General features: G+C 45.0%; 2 protein-coding genes across 11 annotated transcripts in view; one reads left to right on the plus strand and one right to left on the minus strand.

Moving 5' to 3' along the window:
• ENTPD7 (ectonucleoside triphosphate diphosphohydrolase 7) overlaps window positions 1-23557 on the minus strand; it is a 139552-nt gene that overhangs the window by 62181 nt on the left and 53814 nt on the right. The gene's annotated exons all lie outside the window — the stretch shown is intronic.
• On the plus strand, window positions 478-11212 carry SLC25A28 (solute carrier family 25 member 28). 4 transcript variants are annotated; one of them, XM_060034288.1, is made up of 4 exons: window positions 478-783; window positions 7782-8010; window positions 9137-9193; window positions 10364-11212. In XM_060034288.1, exons 1-4 carry the CDS (start codon window positions 493-495, stop codon window positions 10879-10881), a joined length of 1095 nt encoding a protein of 364 aa, XP_059890271.1. In that variant the 5' UTR covers window positions 478-492; the 3' UTR covers window positions 10882-11212. The 4 variants fall into 4 exon arrangements, with proteins under 4 accessions (XP_059890271.1, XP_059890269.1, XP_059890270.1 ...); XM_060034286.1 differs by lacking the exon at window positions 478-783 and adding an exon at window positions 989-1091; XM_060034287.1 differs by lacking the exon at window positions 478-783 and having other exon boundaries at window positions 7822-7951.

Genomic DNA, 23557 nt, shown 5'->3' on the forward strand with positions numbered 1-23557 from the left:
TGGGCGCTTCGCTCTCTTCCTGTAGCCAATCGGATCCCGACATAAAACTGGCCAATGCCCGCGCTCAAAGTATCAAGAGTCGTTGAGCCTATCAAAGTTCAGCCTTAAGTCTCTCCCGCCCTCCAGAAAAGTCGGAGGGCGGGTTGATCTTACATGTTGGCCAATCAAGTAGCCAATAAACAAGAAGCTTCCAAGATCAAAGGGGAAGGGGTGGGATCTAAGCTGTCTCAACGCCGCGGGGCGGAGGAATGACAGGCAAATTCACTAATACCACAGACCTATATTTTCTACGTAATCTGGGGGCGGGGCTATATTGACGGCTGCACCAATGGCTGACTGAGGGGCGTGTCCTCGGGGCCAAGCGGGAGCCCGAGGCCCCGGGCTCTCTGGGCAGCGCCTGAGGCAGACGCAACGGGGCTGGGGGGCGGCGACGGCAGCGGCGGCAGCGACGGCGGCGGCGGCGGGGGTGGGCGCTGCAGCTGGCCCGGGTGGATGGAGTTGGAGGGGCGGGGTGCTGGCGGTGTGGCGGGGGGGCCGGCGGCTGGGCCGGGGCGGAGCCCCGGGGAGTCGGCGCTGCTGGACGGGTGGCTGCAGCGGGGCGTGGGCCGGGGGGCCAGCGGCGGGGAGGCCGGGGCCTGCAGGCCCCCGGTACGGCAGGATCCTGACTCCGGCCCGGACTACGAGGCGCTGCCGGCTGGAGCCACTGTCACCACGCACATGGTGGCGGGCGCCGTGGCAGGGATCCTGGAGCACTGCGTGATGTACCCCATCGACTGCGTCAAGGTGAGACCTGGCCCTCCTCCGAACTTCACCTGGGGCTGACCCGACCCCTGGGTCATGCCCGGAGCCAGGATCCCAGCCGAGAGCCGGAGCCGACCAAAGTCCCTTTCTGGCTCCTGCCACCACACTATTCGAAGCACACACCTATGCAAGAAAGGTCCCGGCCGGGAACTGATCCCACTCAGAAGCCAGAACCAATTTCTCACCGTCAGTGAGATCTAAATTGGGACTCTGGAAAGAAAATCTGTCAGCCAGAACCCTGGATCCCAACTGGGACTAAATAGGAATAGGGTGGGATGGGAAGGGAACAGGTAAGTGCTACTAACTTGATTAAGGTAAAGCTTACTGAACACCCTCAATAGGATCTTAATGGCTAGAGATGTTCTCTGGCCAGTGCTTTTACAAGCTCCTTGCTGTGTTTTCCCTTAAAAGTGATGGGGCAGGAACCAGAATCTGGGATCTCTCAGCTAGAGGAAGTATTTACTTATTAAATCTTAACCCATGAGTGATTGGAAATGATTGTGCAGTCAGAATTCAGAGTTCCTGACTGGAAATAATGTGGGAAAGACCATGTTCAGGAAAAAGTTTCGGTTTCTCTGTGCAGCAAGCATGATACTCCACCTATTTCCTGAACATGAAAATTGAGCTGGGATTGGGATTGTGTAAATGCAGGGAGCACATCAGCCCTCCAAGGAGAGATGGACCTCATAGTGTATTTCTTTGGCCACTTGAAGTTGACAAAAAGGCAAAAGTTGTCTAGAAGGGAAGCATGACAATACTGGAAAGTAGATGTTACTGTGAAGAAAATAAAATGGGATCAACAAGAGGGCATGATTCATGTGAAAGTAAAACTAATTTCAGCCACACCAAGCAGGCTGATGAGTGGGTACAAGAAGTCATGTTTCTGAAGAAAGCTGGGTGACGAGGGGAACACATTGTTCTTTACAGTTCTTATTCTTGTGCATTAGCAAAGGAACAACCAAGGGGACTGTTGAAATAAATATAATGACAGACTGGTTCCTCCTTTACATGTTAAGGGTAATATAGTTAAACAATATCCTCACAGCTCTTGGATGTATGCTTTCTTCTCAAATTAGGAAAAAGTTACATATTCAGGAGGAGAATATCTACTTGGAAGATGCAAAGTCTTTCTCTTCTGCTCCCTGGTTCCAGTACCGTTTCATGTTTTCATTAGTAAGGTGGATGAGGAAATGGAGAAAGTGCTCCTTAAGCTTTGTGAATGACACCGAGTTGGTAGGAGTATCCTAGCACATTGCAAGGTAGCTCCTACCAAGGTTCATACCCTTGAAACTGTGGTAAATGCACTTGGCTAAAATGGATATTAGAATTTTATTTTATTTTTTTAAGATTTTTTTTTTGATGTAGACCGTTTTTAAATTCCTTATTGAATTTGTTACAATATCACACCTGTTTTATGTTTTGGTTTTTTGGCCCCGAGGCATGTGGGATCTTAGCTCGCCAACCAGGGATTGAACCTGCACCCCCTGCATTGGAAGGCCAAGTCTTAACCACTGGACCACCAGGGAAGTCCCTAGAATTTTAAATACGCATGTCGATTGTGAGGAATAGAAATAAATAGTAAAATCCATGAGAGAGAAATAAGAGGATGGCTAATGCTCTAACAATATTGAAATGTCATATGTATAAGTACAAATAAAAAAGATTCAGACATGTATGTAACAGAGTCTAGGTTGAATGACTGTGAGTCGTTAATGCTGTATATCCAACTGTGAGTTGTTAATGCTGTATATCCAAAAGTTAACATGATCTAACTGCAAAGTAACCTCACTATACTTGGACTGTGAGTAAAGTCCAAGATAGTCTAGGGTGCTGTCTTTCAGGATGGGTATCAAATGAAAACTAGATCAAGGAGAGTAATGAAAATTATTGAATGGCTTGAAAAGTACAATGTAATAATGTGACTGACTTAGAAATATTACCTCAGAAATATTACCTCAGCTTATCAATTTAAATGTTGTCCCACTACCTTAGGAGACTATCTCCTTACTCCATATATTTACATAATGCTAATGTTGTTGTGAACATTTTATAACTTACTCTGTTAGAAATGCCTCTAGAATACTTGGCTACATATCCTTAAATGGGGCAAGTGTTTGTCCTGTGACAAGACAGAGTTGATGTTTTAGTAATTGAGACCATTCAGAATCAAATATGGCAGCTCAGGTGGGAGATCAAAATGGGTAATGATGATTGGGGTCAAAGATAAGGTAGGACTGGAGAAAGCAAGGAGACTGATTTACTCCTGAGGTTGATAAACCCACTGAGGGAACATTTTGGAAAGAGGAGTTCCAGAAATGTTTTGCATAACTGCAGCAGCATTGCTGGAATAAGTCGCTTGTAGCCTTTCAAGATAACTGTTTTGAAGAACAGTTCTTATTCATTTGCATAAGCTTTGGAATTTTTGTTTTTAAAAGATTACTAATACAACATTACAGTCATGCCTCAAAGCACTACATTAAAGAAATAATTATTTCATCTGGAGGAAAAAATGCTCAGGAGTCTTCAAAAACACAAAAGTGTGTTTTAGAAGAATCATTTTCATTTCCCATTAACGCTGGCATTTAAATGATTAGAGGGAAAAAGTAGGTGAGCCTATCAAGATTTAGTGTCAGTAAACACTGTTTACAGTAGACACTGTTGTGCAGGCATGAAAGTAAAATTCAAATCTCTTCCTTTAGAAAGGGCTTTGCAGTTCACTTGTCCTTGCGTAGCTATTCTTCCTCTTCCACCATAAATAGGTGGTGGAGAGGAAGAGCAGCCCAACATACCCTAAGACTAGAGGCAGGTATCTGTGTTGGAGCCTAAAGGTCAACCACAGTGTTTGCAAGTGAAAGCTGATAGTGACTCTTGGCATGCAAGCCTGTGCACCCCCAAACCGCTTATCAGGGTCAAGTCGACTTAAAATATCCTTGGGAAGGACCATGGGAAGTCAGCATAGCCTTGCTAGGCTATAGTTAGTCAACCAGTGATTTTCATGGTCATAATAGGGAGGTTTGGGAGCCCAAGTGAATCCCAGTATTCCTTTTCTGGGCTTCAGAGACAAGCACCAGACTTTATCTAAAGGGATAGGTTCTACAGCGTAAAGCAGTCAAAACTCTTCTCAAAATCATCTGGCTAAGCACCTGTCACCAAGGTGCTGCTTTTTGGCTTTGTAGTCGTGAAGCAAATAATCTACTTATATAATAAGTTAAGGAGGGAAAGAACAAAGGGAAGTAAATCTTTTCCAAACTCCAGATGTAAATGGTTATCTATATACATTCACCAGTGGACAGCTAGGAAATGGAAACATTGGCTTATTTGATGTTCTTATATCTAATAATGAGCATTCAGTAAATGGCAATTGCTCATGTTTGTCAAGCACTATGTGATGTGCCTTAATATTTACTGATTTAATCACTGGAACAACTTCATGAAGTAGATACCATTTTCATTACTTTATAGATGAAGAAAACAGGCAAGTAACTTGCCCAAGGTCACATAGTTAGTGGCAGAGTCATGATTTAAACCGAGTCTGACTCCCAAGCCTTCCATACAGGCGCCCAAAAGCAGATTTCCAGAACCAAGCAAGGCACAGAATTTCACAACTGTGCTCCTTCCTAAACATGGCCTTTAGATGAACAGCTGGACATATAAATCATAGACACGGAGGAACTTTAAAATGAAAACAAAAAATACAAAATCAGTCCTGATTTGTTAGTGGTTAAAGACCAGTTAGTTGCCCATGCATATTTGCAAAATGACTTATACACGAGACAACACTGCTGTGATCTGTAAATTCTGAGATATGAACTAATATTTCTCAGAAACATAGTTGAATACAATAAAAAGGCTTATATTTCTAGCACCACATAAATTAGCAACGGCTTTTACTTGCCTTAACTCTGAATCTCCACAACAGCACTCTGAGTCAGCCATTCTTAGTCTCATGTTACAGATGACATTGCTGAAGCTCAGAGGTTAAGTGACATACCCAAGACCACATAGCTAGCAAAGCTGGGTCTCCCACTCAGCCTTTCTGACTCAAATGTGACTTGTCTTACCAAACTACTTACCTGTTTGGCTTTTTTTTTTGCGGTACAGGGGCCTCTCACTATTGTGGCCTCTCCCGTTGCGGAGCACGGGCTCCGGACGCACAGGCTCAGTGGCCATGGCTCACGAGCCCAGCCGCTCTGCGGCATGTGGGATCTTCCCAGACCGGGGCACGAACCCGCATCCCCTGCATCGGCAGGCGGACTCTCAACCACTGCGCCACCAGGGAAGCCCCGTTTGGCTTTTCTTCAGAGTCGGGCAGTGGTTTTTTTTATGTTGAAGACTATTCACTAATTCTTACTTAGAGATTTCATCTTTAAGAGGTTTTCATCTTTCTGTGAAAGAGATTTATTGGCCCACAAATTTGGGGAGCCATATTTGTATATTTGGTGTGGCTTATGCCTGGGTCCTCTCCATGAGGGTGTATTTTCATTGAGTTAGAATTGTGAGTTAGATTTAGATGTGTGTGTAAAATTTTCATTGTAACTTACACACAGTCCAGGTTTCTCTTGTGGGTAAACGGTTCCAGGACTCTGAGGCCAGACCTTTAAGACTAGTTACCCAAATATGCTATTGACTCCAGCAGAACAGTGCAATTTCTAAACATTCCCCCAATACAAGATTAGTTAGTTGTTTTTTTTAAAATTTAATTATTTATTTTTGGCTGTGTTGGGTCTTCATTGCTGTGCGCGGGCTTTCTCTAGTTGCGGCGAGCAGGGGCTACTCTTTTTTGTTTTGTTTTTTTTTTTTTTTTGCGGTGCACGGGCCTCTCACTGCTGTGGCCTCTCCCGTTGCGGAGCACAGGCTCTGGACGCGCAGGCTCAGCAGCCATGGCTCACGGGCCCAGCCGCTCCACAGCATATGGGATCTTCCCGGACCGGGACACGAACCCGTGTCCCCTGCATTGGCAGGTGGACTCTCAACCACTGTGCTACCAGGGAAGCCCAGGGGCTACTCTTCATTGTGGTGTGCAGGCTTTTCATTGCGGTGGCTTCTCTTGTTGCAGAGCACGGGCTCTAGGTGTGCGGGCTCTAGAGCGCAGGCTCAGTAGTTGTGGCACACGGGCTTAGTTGCTCCGCAGCATGTGGGATCTTCCCGGACCAGGGCTCGAACCTGCGTCTCCTGATTGGCAGGCGGATTCTTAACCACTGCACTACCAGGGAAGTCCTTTTTTTTTTTTTTAATTGAGAAGTAGAAAAGAATGTGTCACATTGTGATAAGTGATATTGTATATTTCTGATTGAACTTCAGTAATCTTTTAGGCTACCAGTTCTTTGTTGGTAGCAGGAAGGAGAAAATAACTAGAGGAATGTGGATTGCTTGCAGCTAACCAGAATTTGTTAATCTGGTTAGTTCGTTTTTTCCCATGCTTTGGAGAAGAGGCATTACTCTTGGATTTCAGATGGCCAACAGGAAGGTTCAAGCTTTTAAATCCAGATTGAATCAGTGACAGGAATGAAGTAGGAATTTAAACTGTACTTGGGCGTTAGTTGCCCCTGTTGGCTCACTAATGGCCTTTTTGAACTGGTGCAGACAAAGCTAAGATTCATTCATTCATTCATTCATTCATTCAACAAACAAATCTTGAGTGCCTACTGTGGTCCAGGCACTGGACATTGATTTTTTTTTTTTTAGTATTTAATCAATTAATTAATTAATTATTTTGGCTGCGTCGGGTCTTAGTTGTGGCACATGGGATCTTTTTGTTGCAGCACAAGCTTTTTGTTGCCATGCGCAGGCTTCTCTCTAGTTGTTGCGTGCGGGTTTTCTCTCTCTAGTTGTGGTGCGCGGGCTCCAGGGCCGTGGGCTCTATACTTGTGGTGCGCGGAGTCCAGAGCGCATGGGCTCTTTAGTTTGTGGCACATGGGTGCTCTAGTTGAGGCGCGTGGGCTCAGTTGCCCTGCGGCATGTGGGATCTTAGTTCCTTGACCAGGGATCAAACCTGCGTCCCCTGCATTGGAAGGCGGATTCTTTACCACTGGACCACCAGGGAAGTCCCTGGACATTGATTTTATACTATCTGGTAGTCTCCATGCCACCCTAACCTTGAAATAGATCAATAGACAAGAGATCTGCATTGGAGACTCATCCTTCAGAGAAGGTCTGTGATTTGGGAAGTATTTCAAGTAAGATTAATTTCCCAAATTTCAGTATCTACCATATACATTCATTCCAGTCACTGAATCCTCTAGAGATTCCAAGGGTTATGTTTCACTGAGACTAATTTTATTCATTGATGCCAGTTTTGGGATTCAGTCAGTTTAGATTAGAAATCTGGAATCTCCCTCAGTTTTAGAGAATAGATTGGTTTCCACCTTCATAGTTTGAGGGTAAACTTTCTTTTCCAGGAAATTAGAGCAGCATCTATTAGGAATACTACTTCTGCCAAAATTTTAACTTACAGGCCCAGCTGCCAATGCCAAATAGTCTGAAGAAGCCAGATTATCATCAAGGTTATATCGAAGGATGAGCTGTCATCTCATTAGTCAGTGTAGTATGTGGCCAGGAAGCAGGCCCAGGATCAGTCTTCAGAAATAATAAAGTATGTTGTAGACAGTAAATAGTTGACTTTAGAATCCACTTGTAAAGAACTCTTAGCCTGAGTTTATTAAGACACAAAAGCAACTTCTCCTGAAACACAGGCTTAATATTTGTTGCTGGGTTCAAGGACGCTTACCAGGGGGCGATTTTTTGAGGGAAAATAATGGTGTTCCACCCGTAGGGTCATAGGTGACCAGAAAAAGAAAGGTCCAGCCGAGGCTTGGAAAGACGGCACATAGATTTGGAAGGCAGTAACACTGGATGCCAGGTATCACTTCTACATATTGGCGTGATTTCACGTAGGTCTGCCCAGTGCCCAAGCCTGAGTGTTGAGATTGGGTGCGCAGTCAGCATCACTGACATTGCACTTCTCCCTTCTGTACTTTCAGACTCGGATGCAGAGCCTACAGCCTGATCCAGCTGCCCGCTATCGCAACGTGTTGGAGGCCCTCTGGAGGATTATAAGAACGGAGGGGCTGTGGAGGCCCATGCGAGGCCTGAACGTCACAGCAACTGGCGCAGGGCCCGCCCACGCCCTCTATTTTGCCTGCTATGAAAAGTTAAAAAAGACACTGAGTGATGTAATCCACCCTGGGGGCAATAGCCATATTGCCAATGGTATTGAGCCTTCCTGTGCTGGTTCTCCCACTTTCCCAACTCTTTGGGCTTTGCTGTTGTCAGTGCTTTCCAGTCTCAGCATGATTTGAAGCTGAAGCTTTGGGCTGGAGTAGGCCAGATTATAGGGGAGGGACTTCCAAACCTGATGTTCTCAGACAGTGGGCTGCGTCAACCCCACCTCTTCTTTGGGGCATCTCAACAAAGGGTTACAATATCCTCCCTTACATACCAGCTTGACCCTTTCCTCTCATTCTCTCCCTGGTATCAGCTTCTGATGCCCTGGTAATGTGGAGACACACACTGAACTGCCCCCGTTGTGTGTTTCTTGGTAGTTGGGTGGTATCCCGCTCCTCGGGGCAGGATTGGAGGTAACCCAGCCACCCAAGGAAGACATCAGTGGAGCTTCAGCTCTTCGCCTCACCTTTTCAGGATCCCAGCTGCCCACAGGCAGTTTGTATCATGGAGGACATGACAAGCCCTCAACAAGTGAATGGTGCTGGGGCCGGGGGGCTTCTGTACAAAGAAACCAGAGGGTTGGAGGTTGTGTGGAAGTAATGGAAGGGATGGCAGCCTGGAGAAAACCAAAGTGAAAGTGGAGAGGAGAAGGTGAGGGATACGGTAGTTCAGGACCTGAGGGAAAGGTCTAGATGGACAGATGTTAGGATTTGGAGACTGGGGTTGGGCAGCATGCGGCAGCAGGATAGAAGGTGAGATTCTGTGGTGGAGGTCTAACCACCTGCCCCTCGTGCTCTCCCGCCACTGGAATCAGGTGATGTGCTGGCATCCCTTCGCCACAGTGTATCTGCTTCCTGTCTGGAGCATGAACTGCATTTATTCTCAGAGCCATCTTTGTTGAAAAAAGTCTGGGCTGTTTCTCAGACTCTTCCTGGCCTTCCTATCGTAGCTGTGGAAGGTAGATTGATGGCCTTACTAAGTTAGATGGAACAAGTATCTTCATTTCTCTGAACAGGCATTTAGAAGCAGTGGGTTCCATCTTTTAAGCTGGCTATTAACATTCCCTCTCCCTGCTGTGGTTTATCACAGCTACGCCCCTTCACTCTGGGTCCTCCATGAGTCAGTCACCCTTTCCTGGCCTTACATGTGGCAGTTGTTTTTTCCTTTGCAGGCGCGGCCGGGTGTGTGGCAACATTACTTCATGATGCAGCCATGAATCCAGCAGAAGGTAATGATTCCTCACCCTTTCCCTCTATGGGCAGCTGCATCTACATCTCTGGGCTTTTCCTTTATTTTTGGTTTGCAGGAGAAAGCCAGGGAGCACCCCATCAGTTTTGGTGGGAAATCCTGGCGTGTTACATTGTCTTACCACTAGAGGGCACTCCCTCCATGTTGTCCGTGCTTAGGAGGATTCCCTTAGACAGGAAGCATATTCAGTGAGATTTATTCACCTGGGGCTTCCCTGGAAAAAGGTATGGCTCTATGTGGCCTATTCCTGGGCCTTCCTGGAAGTCCGCTTTATAGTGGATTTGATGTAAAAAATTTAGCAGATTATTTCACTTTTCTTCAAAAAGGTGAAGATGGATTCTGACATTTGAAAATACTGCCTATCTTGTTGGAATGAAGAATGGTTGAGATAGGAATGAAAGGTACATTGGTAGAGCTTAGTCCCTGCACTGCTGCTTGGATCTTGGCTTTTCAGTTGGAGAATGAGGTACCCAAACAAATATGAAAGGATAGCACAGTTGCCAGGTTCCTTAAAGTTCCAGTTCTTTACCTGTCTGGGCAAGGCCATGGCAAGGAAAGAGCCAAAGCTAAACTGAAGATTATACCTGAGCTTATACATGTATCTACTTGAGGGGGTAGGAGATGTCTGGAAACTAAAGCCGTACCCTTCTTGACTAAGAATTGTGTTTTTGGTAGCCCTTCTCCTCTTCCTGTGGAAGGATGAGATCCTCATGTTGTAAGAGTTCAGTGTTATGTACCTGAGGACTGGGATTGTTAGGGCTATGTGTTCATTATTATGTTCACTGCCACTGAATCACTTCTTGTCTTAAGAGTTACGAAAGGGTAAGATGGTAACAATAATAGGTAGGTACTTATTTCAAGGAAACCCTCTGGAGTCTAAACTGTAGATATATCCTGTATGTTAATTGGCTGGTATTAAAGAAATCCTACTAGAATTGGGTCCATTATTTTTTAGCCCTTTATCACCCTCTCCTATCCCCTCCTCTCAAAAAAGGGAAACCTTCACTAATCAGACTGACAATTCACTCATACTTTTTCCTCTCTCCAATCCATTGGCTGATCTACTGACTTGGGACTCCGAATCTGGACACTCCTGCTCACCGGCTGATTGCTGTCACCGTTCCCTTCTTCTCATTGACGGCACCGCCAGTGGTGAAGCAGAGGATGCAAATGTACAACTCACCGTACCACCGGGTGACAGACTGTGTACGGGCAGTGTGGCAAAATGAAGGGGCCGGGGCCTTTTACCGCAGCTACACCACGCAGCTAACCATGAACGTTCCCTTCCAAGCCATTCATTTCATGACCTATGAATTCCTGCAGGAGCACTTTAACCCCCAGAGACGGTACAACCCCAGCTCCCATGTCCTCTCCGGAGCCTGTGCAGGAGCTGTAGCTGCCGCTGCCACAACCCCACTGGACGTTTGCAAAACACTGCTCAACACCCAGGAATCCCTGGCTTTGAACTCAAACATTACAGGACACATCACAGGCATGGCTAGTGCCTTCAGGACGGTGTATCAAGTCGGCGGGGTGACCGCCTACTTCCGAGGGGTGCAGGCGAGAGTAATTTACCAGATCCCCTCCACAGCCATCGCATGGTCTGTGTATGAGTTCTTCAAATACCTAATCACTAAACGGCAAGAAGAGTGGAGGGCAGCCAAGTGAAGCGGCACTCAGTGGAGCCAGGGTTCGGCCAGCACTGCTGCTCTGCCCACTCCAGCCACGTTCTCTGTCTCCCGGCACACTCCAGCCTCGAGCGGGGTGGGAAGGAAGGCAGAGGGCTCTCTCCCCCAGGCTCTTGGTGTTTTGGCTGACGCCAGTTCCTGCCGCCCTCCGTCGTCGCCGCCTTTCCTTCCGGGCCCTAAGCAAGTGCAGCAAGTCACAGCACAGCATCTCTGACACTCTCTCCTTCCTGGGCCTGGTGACCTGCTCTAGACTGTTACAGAGGGATAAGCAGCTCATTCCCCTGGTTCCTAATAAAAGCCTTTAAATTAAACGGTTTCATTGGGTTTGTCTTGCCAAAGGGGAAGTGAAATGCTGTCAACTGTTCTTGACTAAGCGTAAATCAAGGGGCCCACGGGGAAGGTTTATTGCGTATGTCTGTAGTTTTTGTTTCTGCTGTTTTCATGGTGATTTAAGACTTTGGGCCCTACTCCCCCTTATTTAGTAATAGGCTCCAAGGAGTCTCCCTGATGGCAGGAACGATGGGCCTTTGGCAGATCCCAGCTAAACAGGTGCTCTTGACCCCCACTATTGCCTTTTCCCTAGGGCAGTGGCGTGGCACAGAAGAGGGAGATCTCTCTGCTCTAATTCTCAGCTCTGCCTGCAGCAGTAAAACTTTCCACATGGCTCTTGGTTTTCTAATGCAGTTGTAAAGCTAAGATTAGTGCAGCTGCAAGTCCTGAAGATGCTGTGGTAAATAATAACAGTACCTCTCATTTTAAGGCTTTTACAAAGTACTTTCATATACGTGATCTCCTTTGGTTCTCACAAAATCTGAAGTAGGCAGTGCAGGTGTCATCTCTATTTTACAGGTAAGGAAAGCTCAGAGAGGCTGTGACTGGCTCAAGGTCTCACAGTAAATACAGAACTGGGACCCCGACCCAGATCTTTTGTCCCCAGAAGTGAATCTAATTGTGCCTTCCTGCAGATAGGAAATGAGCGGAGGGCATGTACTCCACCTGCCATCTGAAGGAGCTCCCTTCAGATGGCAGGAGCCGACGGCCACTTGGGCTCTGGGTACTTACAGGGACGGGGCTTTCACTGTGCTTTGGGGGTCAGTCTGTTCCTTTTTGTGTAACTGAACCAGTTATTGGCAAGTTCTTCAGTACATAGAGTGGAAGTTACCCCCCTGAAACTTCTATCGTCTTTGCATCTGTCATTCATTCAGTAACTACTGAGTGTCTGCGTCAGGCGCTGGTGTTGGGCACACGGTGATAAATAACCGCCCCCCAAAAAAAAAGATTTTAAAAAATCCAAAAAACAACATTCCAGCCCTCAAGGAGTGTGGAAGATACATATAAACAGGCAATTACAAGATAAAATGACAAGAAATGTGATAGGGCAAAACTAGACAGCCGTTTGGAGGACAGAAGAATACCCAGCCTGGCCGTGGGTGATGGGGTAGGCTTTTGGAGGAAAGTGACATCTGAGGTGACACCTGGAAGGCAAATGAGCTAACTGTGAAGGAGGGCGGGGAAATGTTCTAGGCAAAGACCTGGAGGTAAGAGAATGAGAAGCATTTGGGGTTCAGTGTGCAAGGGGTTCAGTGGGGCTGACAGCCTGGGCAACGCATGCAGCTGGAAAGCCAAGTGGGGGCTGGGGTGTTAAAAGCAATGCTAAGGAGTTTAGACTTTATCCTGAAGGCAGTGCAGAGGCATTACAGGGCTTTAAGCAGAGGTGTGGTGTGATGAGATTTACAACTGAAACATCACTTAGGCGCTGAGAAAGGATTATAGGAGCAAGACTGGACAGGCAGGCAGATCTGGGGAGGAGGCTGTTGCAGTCTGCATCCAGGCAAGGCTGCATGGTGGTCTGTGCAGGGACGGTGGTGAGGGAGACAGAGAAAAGTGCCTGACTGGAGCGAGGTTAGGGTTGCAGATCAGCAGGGTTCGGTTACAGAGTAAATCTTGTTCTCCTTCCACCGGACAGCCCTTCAAGTATCTATGGAGAATCATGTCTGAATGCACTTGAAACAAACTGTCAAGAAAACAGCAGGGTCTCCGTTTCTAAGCCTTAAGTAAGCTCTCCTGGCCCTCTGATTTAGCGCTGAAGAAATGTTAACAGTGCCAAACGGTGGCCACTGGAGTTTGAATCGCCTGTGGAGTAAAAAGAGCGTGATGAAGTCATTGCAGAGGTCATTTCAGAGGGTTTGCTTGTAAAGTTCAAGAGAACAGCTGCCTCCCAGCATGGAGTAAGCATGAGAACAAAGGGATGCCTCCCCAAACCTTAGCCCTGTAGTGAGCTGTCCAGAGTTACTGCCTGGCATGGTACCCGGACCACGGCAGACACTGTGGCAATAAGGCCCACTTTTCAAGAAAAGGACACGGGGTATTTTCAGAAAGAATGGAGTCACTAAAGACCCCCTCAGCTCTAATGCTTTAATAACAAATAATGAGAAAAGAGTGCAAAGTGACCTTCCAGTCTCCAACTGTGTTCTAGCTGCTGGATGAGTTTGGAATTTGGACAGGGCATTAGATTCTGTAGGTCTCTGGGCCCAATCACTAGAGAAGACAGAGGCAGAACACCGTGATGGAGTCGAGAGTCTGGATGCCAGTGAATGGGTACCTGGGTCAGGTACCCATTCAAGCCTCGCTTTCATGGGCTCACCACACCCATGAGAACCGTGGGCTTTGGGGGTATCTCCAAGCCCAGAGTCTTCCTGGAAAGCCAGGTAGGTTATTGTGGCACCAGGAGGACCCAGCTCCAAACCACCATCAAGGGGTCAATTCCTGCACAGTGCTATCCGAAGCAGAAAGTGAGAAAATAAGTCACAATTTGGCCAGAGAAAACTTTTCTTAATCTGACATACAAGACCAATGTGAATGAAGCAGTCTTGTATTAACACAAAGCAGTATATAGTCATGTATTGGGTTGGCCAAAAAGTTCATTTGGTTTTTTCCATAAGATGACTCCAGTAGTGCTTAGTTGTCTTTAACTTCATTCGAAACAATTTTGTTAGACTGTATTGTGACAGCTGTCATATCAGTGTGCATTTAAAAAAAAATTATCAAAATTGGTGAATTTTTGTGTAGCCATTTTCATATTGAAGAGGGAGAAAGGAAGCAACGTTTTTGGCATACCATGCTTTATTATTCCAAGAAAGGTAAAAATGCAACTGAAATGCAAAAAAAGATTTGTGCAGTGTATTGAGAAGGTGCTGTGACTGATCAAACATGTCAAAAATGGTTTGTGAAGTTTCGTGCTGGAGATTTCCTGCTGGACGATGCTCCAGAGTTGGGTAGACCAGTTGAAGTTGATAGCAATTAAATCGAGACATAGTTGAGAATAATCAACGTTACATCACACGGGAAACAGACGACATATTCAAAATATCCAAATCAAGCGCTGAAAATCATTTGCACCAGCTTAGTTATGCTAATCGCTTTGGTGTTTGGGTTCCACATAAGTTAAGTGAAAAAAACCTTCTTGACCGTATTTCCACATGCAATTCTCTACTTAAACGGAAGGAAAACGTTCTGTTTTTAAAACAAATTGTGACGGGCAATGAAAAGTGGATACTGTACAATAATGTGGAACAGAAGAGATCGTGGGGCAAGCGAAATGAACCACCACCAACCACACCAAAGGCCGGTCTTCATCCAAAGAAGGTGATGTTGTATATATGGTGGAGTTGGAAGGGAGGCTTTTATTTTTAAGAATCGATTTTATTTATTTATTTTTGGTTGCGTTGGGTCTTCGTTGCTGTGCGTGGGCTTTCTCTAGTTGTATCAAGTGGGGGCTACTCTTCATTGCAGCAAGTGGGCTTCTCAGCACGATGGCTTCTCTTCTTGCAGAGCACAGGCTCTAGGCGCGCGGGCTTCAGTAGTTGTGGCTCGTGGGATCTAGAGCACAGGCTCAGTAGTTGTGGTGCACGGGCTTAGTTGCTCCACAGCATGTGGGATCTTCCCGGACCAGGGATTGAACCCATGTCCCCTGCATTGGCAGGCGGATTCTTAACCACTACACCACCAGGGAAGTCCCAGGAGTCTTCTATTATGAGCTTTTTATGGAAAACCAAACGATTAATTCAAACAAGTACTGCTCCCAATTAGACCAACTGAAAGCAGCACTTGACGAGAAGCACCTGGAATTAGTTAACAGAAAACACATAATCTTCCATCAAGATACCGCAAGACTGCATGTTTCTTTGATGACCAGGCAAAAACTGTTACAGCTTGGCTGGGAAGTTCTGATTCATCCGCCATATTCACCAGACATTGCACCTCTGGATTTCCATTTACTTCTGTCTTTACAAAATTCTCTTAACGGAAAAAAATTCAATTCCCTGGAAGACTGTAAAAGGTACCTGGAACAGTTCTTTGCTCAAAAAGATAAAAAGTTGTGGGAAGATGGGATTATGAAGCTGCCTGAAAAATGGTGGAAGGTAGGGGAACAAAACGGTGAATATGTTGTTCAATAAAGTTCTTGGTGAAAATGAAAAATGTGTCTTTTATTTTTACTTTAAAAACCGAAGGAACCTTTTGGCCAACCCAATACTAGACTACATGGAATCAACAATGAGATTGAGAGACAGAAAAGATGAGATTAGTGTAGGTCAGAGTTAATGAAGAAGAGGTGGCTTCGATGAATAGTAAAATGAAAAAAAAAAAAACTTTTGTAAAAGCCAATCAAAGGTCACGCTAATTTTATAAAATTTAGAAAACATAGAGTAAAAGAAAATACCTCCAATCCTATTACCCAGAGAATATGACATTTTGATGTGCACATCATCTAGTACTTTTTCTATGCATTAGTTTTTGTTAATTTTCAAAAATCGGACCACACCGTAAACAGCTTCTTCTACTAACAGTATATGATGCCCATCTTTCCACATTATTAAATTTTCTTCCATCACCTCAATGTAAATGGCCACACAACATTCCATCGTACAAATGTACAGTGGCTTATTCAGTCAGTCCCTTGGTGTGCCTTCATACTAAGTTATTCTCAAGAGCATTGCCATGGGAGGTAGAATATGAATGACAAAAAGGAGAGCAGGGTAGTTACAGAGAGAAGGTTCAGAGTGGGGAGACAGTTTGGTGCCAGCTCCCAGCAGGAGCTGAAGAGATCCTGACTGGAGAACAGGGTGCAAGTTAAGGGATGGAAGGGGTAAGGCTGGCCAGCGAGAATGTCAGAGGTAGGAGGGTTCTTAGAAGTCATCCCTCCTTGAGCCCCACTTCACTCTACAGCATCCCTGACAGACCCACTCCCGGGTCTGGGAGCACACTGCTGCCCAAAGCCATCTGTGTCATCGCTGCAAAGTTCGCTGGTTAGAAAGTTCATTCTTTAGTCTTCTGCTTCCATTCTAGAATCATGTCACTTCTCTGCTCCTGTGGCCAAATTCCTCACTTACGGCCGCAGGGCTTTACATAATTTGGCCCCTGCCTGTCTTTCCAACCCAAACCTACAACATGAACATGAGGCATTCAAAACAAACACATATTTTCGTGAAAATCTAAAATATTCCTTCTGTTGCCTTCGGTCACTGATATAGGAGGCTTGATAAACAATATTCTGTCTAAACTATCAGAAACCTCACACGATCGCTGTTCAGACTGGATGTGCAATACTTGTTACCTCCTGCTACCTTAGCTTGGTGAGCAGAGAGCAATGCTATGAGCGCCGCACACAATACTCCCTGCATTATCAGGGTTCCGTAACGCAAGCTTTTTTCACCGCCACCACTCCCGCTGCCCACACTCACACACTGAAAAGAAAGAACAATTCTTTCTATTGAGGCACATAGGTCTCCCTGTAATTTCCACCTGTGATCTCCTTCTGCCTGCTGGAGCAGCAAAGAATCACACTAATCCTTCTCTCTGACAGCCCTTCAAAAATATTAAGACGGCTATCATGTCACTCGGGGAGGGTCATATTCTGGAGAGCCTGAAAGCGAGGCAGAGGAGTTTAGACCTGGCAGCTAATGAGGAGCTCTCGTGGTTCTTAAGCAGGGAGGGACATGACTAAAGCAATGTCTGAGGATGATGCAAGCAACAGCCGGATATAGGACAACCTGGAGGGTAGGACACTGGAGACAGGGACTCTAGCTGAGGGGCTACTGTCCCCATTTAGAAAAAGAGGACCCTCGGGACTTCCCTGCAGGTCTAGTGGTTAAGAGTCTGTGCTTCCACTGCAGGGGGCACGGGTTCGATCCCTGGTCAGGGAACTAAGATCCCACATGCTGTGTGGCGTGGCCAAAAAATAGTAATAATAATAATAATAATTTTTTAAAAAGAAAAAGAGGACCCTGAGAAATCTCATTACTGGAAGATGAAAGGGACTTGATGATGGTTTAGACATTCACGTGGGAACTTACCTATAGGTTGTTTGCACTCATCTGGCTGTGTTTCATCTCCTTCGTTAGACTGGGGCCCAGAATTGTGCCTTTTTGGTATCACCCCCTGCACCCCAGTACTCATAACAGGTGCTTGATAACTACCTGCTGACAATGGAATGGTTGTGGTCACACACTGAGGTCTGTCTGGGAGAATGATGGTACCAGGGTTAGGAATGAGCCACTTCACTTCACAAACGTGTATTGAGCAGCTGGGGGCACTGGGGTAGATGCTGGGCCAATGTGATGGTCAGCTTTTGGTGTCAACATGGTACAGCTACAGTCCCCAGGTTTTCAATCAAACACTAATCTAGACGTTGCTGTGAAGGTATTTTGTGGATATGACGATATGATTAAAGTCTATAATCAGTTTATTTGAAGTAAGAAAGATTATCCTAGATAATCTGGGGGGGAGGCGCTGCTTTAAGTAGTTGAAAGGCCTTAAGAGCAGAACTGAAGTTTCCTTGAAGAAGAAATTCCACATGTGGGATGTAGCTTCAGCTTGTGCTCAAGAGTGTGTACACACACACACACACACACACACACACACACACACACACACACACACATCTCCTACTGGTTCTGTTTCTCTGGTAGAGCCCTGACTGATGCAGTGTGTAAGTGTGCACACACACAAGAAGAAACCATCACTTACTGCTGGCCAGACCCCTCACTTCCTCTGGCTCACTCAGTCCTCACACAATCCTCCTAACAATACTAAGAGGCGGGCACTGTTGTTCCCATTTTTCAGATGGGAATACTGAGACTTGAAGGAGTTTGGTAATTTGCCCGTCCCATGTTCTTCCCACATCCTGTTTCCTCTATTTACAACATTTTTGCCTGGACCTTTGGATGGTGGGGTGCTTCTGAGCGTTTGAGTCTGTGCTCAGATGTCACCTCCTCAAACAGTCTTCCCTGGCCACCCAATCTAAAGCAATGTCCTCAGTCACTCTCATGTCACCCTGTTTTATTTTTCATACACGTTATCAAATAGTAATAACGTGTATGAAAAATAAAATAAAACAGGGTATTTGACTATATGATGGTCATTCTAACCGTTCCTTGTTTCAGCACCAGCCTCCTTCCCAAGCAGGATGTCAATTTCATGAGAGCAGGTGCTTTCTTTACTCTGGTCTTATTCTTCATGACTTCACTGGGGCCTGGAACAGTGCTGCACACTTAGTAGGCTAGCACTGAAAAACTGTTAAATAAATGATGTAATTCCTTAACTGGACTCAACTCCTGCTGCCAAAGAACTCAAAGTCTACTGGATAATAGAGAGAAATAAATAGCAACATGGAAACTGTGCAGTGGGAAACTGAGATCTGATACAAGTCGTGATGCTCACAGAAGTCGGAATGCTCACTTTGAATCAGGTGTGATGCCCTTGGGGCTGTGTAATATTGTGGTTAAGAGCACACTCTCTGGTGTTGCTCTTACTGGGTTCAACTCCCAGCACACCCTTTACTCATGAGTGTGTAACTCTGGACAGGTCCTGGCCCCTCTTGCCTCCATTTCCTCATCTGTGAACTGGAAGTAACAACAGTAGCTATCTTATAATAGCTGTATTATCTTATAATACTGTTTTTGAAGATTAACGGGGCTAAAATGTAGGTAGTGAGTGTTTAAAACCAGGCCCGACACACAGCAGGCACTGTGTAAGCACGTGCTATTATTACTAGTGTCCCATATAACTAGATGTTAGACTCACTATTCACTCCATGGTATGTTAACGATTGTCTACCAATTAGGTTATAAACTTCTTTTTTTAAAAATTTATTTATTTTGGGCTTCCCTGGTGGCGCAGTGGTTGAGAGTCCGCCTGCCGATGCAGGAGACACGGGTTCGTGCCCCGGTCCGGGAAGATCCCACATGTCGCGGAGCGGCTGGGCCCGTGAGCCATGGCCGCAGAGCCTGCGCGTCCGGAGCCTGTGCTCCGCAACGGGAGAGGCCACAACAGTGAGAGGCTCGCGTACCAAAAAAAAAAAAAAAAAAAAAAAAAAAAAAAAAATTTATTTATTTTGGCTACGTTGGGTCTTTGTTGCTGCACGCGGGCTTTCTCTAGTTGCTGAGAGCGGGGGCTACTCTTCGTTGCGGTATGCGGGCTTCTTATTGCGGTGGCTTCTCTTGTAGCAGAGCACGGGCTCTAGGCACGCGGGTTTCAGTAGTTGTGGCACGCAGGCTCTAGAGCGCAGGCTCAGTAGCCATAGCACACGGGCTTAGGTGCTCCGTGGCATGTGGGATCTTCCTGGACCAGGGATTGAACCTGTGTCCCCCGCACTGGCAGGCAGATTCTTAACCACTGCGCCACCAAGGAAGCCCCAGGTTATAAACTTCTTGAGGACAGAAGCTAAAGTCTTTTTGAGCTCGTTCCCTAATATTAAGGAATCTGGGTTTTATTTTGTCATCTGGCCTAATGGTAAGTCACCAAGAGATTTAATGCAGGGAGGACCATGGTCAGCTTTGGGTTTTTAAAAGGTTATTCTGGCAGCCAGAGAATAGCTTTATGAAGGGGGAGTGTAGTGGGTTGAACGGTGTCCTCCCTAAAATTTGTGTCTACCTAAAACCTCAGAATGTGACCTTATTTGGAAATAGGGTCTTTGCAGATGTAATTAGTTAGGATTCAGATGAGATCACACTGGATTAGGGAGGGCCCTAAATTAAATTGCTCGTGTCCTTTTAAGAAAAGGAAACAGAGACACAGGGAGGAGAAGGCATGTGAAGACGGAGGCAGAGAGTGGAGTTGTGCAGCTACAAGCCAAGGAAGCCATGGACGGCCGCAACCCAGAAGTGGCTGGTAGATTCTTCCCCGGAGCTTTCAGAGGGAGCGTGGCCTTGTAGACACCTTAGCTTTCAGACTTCTGGCCTCCAGAACTGTGAAAGAGTACATTTCTGAAGCCACCCTGTTTGTGGTACTTTGTTACAGCAGCCTCGGGGAGTTAATACAGAGATTGTAGGAAAGGAGGCAAGGAGACCAGTGAGGAGGCTGATGATGGGGCCCAAGTGGAAATTATGGGAGCCTAAGCCTAAGCGAAGGCACTGACGGTGAGGAGAGGAAGAGACAAACTGGAGGGACATACAGGGAGCTGAATGGACTGAACCTGGAGATCAGTGGTGCTTAGGGTCCCAGACAGGAGTCGTCTTGAACAGCTTTTGCACATTTCTGGAAAGGAAGGCAAATTTTCTGGGGAGGAATAATATAGTTATGAACATGTATTTGAGGCCTGAGTAGATTTTGGGGATCTGCAATATGGATTAATGAGTTAACTGCACAGAGGTTACAGCTAAAGCCATAGACTGGGTGGAGAAAGTGAGAGTTAGAGTAAGTACTCTTTCTTCTTTTTTCTTTTCTAATCCCAAACTCCTAGTCCTTCCCTCCCCCAATGCTCCCCCTTGGCAACCACAAGTCTGTTCTCTATGTCTGTAAGTCTGTTTTTGTTTCATAGATGTATTCATTTGTGTCTGTTTTTGTTTATTTATTTATTTTTTTGGCTGCGTCGGGTCTTAGTCGCAGCATGTGGGGTCTTTGTTGTGGCGCGGTCTTCTCTCTAGTTGTGGCGTGCAGGCTCCAGGGCGCGTGGGCTCTGTAGTTTGCAGCATGCGGGCTGTCTCACTGAGGGGTGGGAGCTCAGTAGTTGTGGCACACAGGCTTAGTTGCCCCAAGGCATGTGGGATCTTAATTCCCCGACCAGGGATCGAACCCACATCCCCTGCATTGGAAGGCGGATTCTTTACCACTGGACCAGCAGGGAAGTCCCTGTGTCATATTTTAGATTCCACATATAAGTGATATCATATGGTATTTGTCTTTTTCTGACTTTACTTAGTTCTTTCTTTTTTAAAACCTTTCAAAGTAGCATATGTAAAATGCTTAAATAATACACATAAAGTGCATATCTTGATGAATTTTTACATAGGTATGCACCTGTGTAACTACTACACTGAGAATGTTTCCAAAAATCCAGAAGGTTCCATCGTGTCCTCTCACAGTACCATCTCCCAAAGGTAACCACTATTCTTACTTCTGTTACTATAGATTAGTTTTGCCTGTGCCTGAACTTCAGGAAAACGGATTCATGGTATATATACTCTTTTGTGTCTGGTTTCTTTGGCTTAACATGATGTCTTGAAGATTCATCCGTGTTGTTGCAGTCAGCTGTTGGTTCTTCCATTGCTGTGGAGTTTGGATACACCACAATGGATTTATCCATTCTCTTGTTGACGGATGTTTAGCTTGCTTCTAATTTTTTTCCATTGCTCATTTTTACTACTATAAACATTCTGGTACCTGTCCTTTAGTGGACATAAGCACTCTTTTCTGTAAAACATAAAAGTGGACTTGCTGGGTCCTAGGAATGTATATGTTTAGTTTTCGTTCCAAAGTTGTATCAATTTATGCTCCTACCAGCAATGCATGAGAGTTCCAGTTTAGTGCAAATATTTTTCTACTTTTAATTTGTATATAATTTCACAATTTTAGAAATGTTGGCAAAAAAAAGTATAAAGAACTCCCATATATTCTTTACCCAGATGCTCTAGTTGCTAACATTCTGTCCCATGGGGTTTATCATTTTATCTATTCATCTATCTATATATCATCTATCTAGCTATATCTATGTATCTAATCTACTCACACACATACATTTTTTCCTGAACCGTTTATGTCCCCCTTATTCATAAATACTTCAGTGTATATTTCATAAGAACAAGAAATTTCTCTTATATTAACCACAGCACATTTATCAAAATCAGGTAATGTAACATTGACACAAAATTATTATCCTGATCCACAGTTCATGTTCAATTTCACCAACTGCTCTGACAATGTCCTATTTTAGAGCTATTTCCTTTTCTGATCCAGCATCCAATCCAGGATCACACATTGCATTTACTGTCCATATCTTTTTAGTCTTCATTAATCCAGATTAGGTCCTTAGCCTTCCTTTATCTTTTATGAACCTGATTTTGTGTGTGTGGATATTACAGGCTAGTTATTTTGTAGAACACCCTTCAGTTTGGTTTTCTTGATGGTTCCTCACAATTAGATTCAGGTTGTGCTGTTTTGGCAGGTGTACCATGGAAATGACTCCGAGTCCTCAGAGCAATATAGCAGGAGGCATATGAGGTCAGTTTGTGTCTTTATTGGTATTGTTAACTTTAATTAAATGTTTATGGTTGTGTTCACCAGGCTAAACCATTGTAGAATTACTAATTTTCCCTTTGTAGTTAATAAGTAATTTGCAGGGAGGTGCTTTTAGTTTATGTAGGTATCCTATTCTTCACCAAACTTCCAAGTTTTATGATCCATTGATAATTCTTGTTTGAATCAATTCTTACTACTAATGGTTGCACAATGATAATATTCTAACTTCCTCATTGTCTCTGTATTTATTAGTTGCTATTCTGCTATAAGGGAGAGCTATCCCTTCTTCTCTATTTAATTATTTACATTAGTATGAGCTCATAGGTTTTTATTTTATTCTATGAATATTGTACTGTAATAGTACCATTCTTACTTTTAAAAAATGCTTTTTCTTTTGGCCACACCATGCAGCTTGAGGGATCTTAGTTCCCAACCAGGGATCGAACCCGTGCTCCCTGCTGTGGAAGCATGAAGTCCTAGCCACTGGCCCACCAGGGAATTTCCGGTGCCATTCTTATTTATGTCGATGTTCAGATGGTCCAAGATTTGATCAATGAGGGCCCCTTCTGACTCCTCTGTTCTTTTTGACATATCGCCATTACATTTTTAGCACTTCCTTGTCTTCTGGTATTCTAGGCTCATGATATTCTAGACTCATCTGCACCTTCCCTCTCTCACCCCTAAAACCAGCCATTTATCCAAGGAGCCCTGGTTCCTTTTAGTGGAGAATGGTATTTAGAAACCAAGATCTGGGTGCCAGGTGTGCTCAATGCTACTGGGTATTCTTCTAAGCCCTTTAGTACACAGAACTAAGAAATATAAATAATAAGTTTATATCTTAATTTATTTCTCTATCTGTACGCTCACACACATGCACACAGTCATGAACTCATACAGATACCTCCATTCCAATTCAGCACCACAAGACTCATTTTAATCTTCCCTTTCTCCATGTTTGTAACTCTCTTCTCTAACAGCAAGAAGTGGCTCTCATTAGCCCCAGTATATTATTCATTTGCTCAGTTCTACAACACACAAAAAGTATTTCAGAACTGCTAACCCATACCACTACAGGAAAAATTCCTTCTAACTAGAATTCAATATTTGTTCATTTCTGTTTGTTTATTTACTCTCCTTTCAGT

The sequence above is a fragment of the Delphinus delphis genome, chromosome 16, assembly GCF_949987515.2.
Source record: "Delphinus delphis chromosome 16, mDelDel1.2, whole genome shotgun sequence".
Classification (NCBI taxonomy): Eukaryota; Metazoa; Chordata; class Mammalia; order Artiodactyla; family Delphinidae; genus Delphinus; species Delphinus delphis.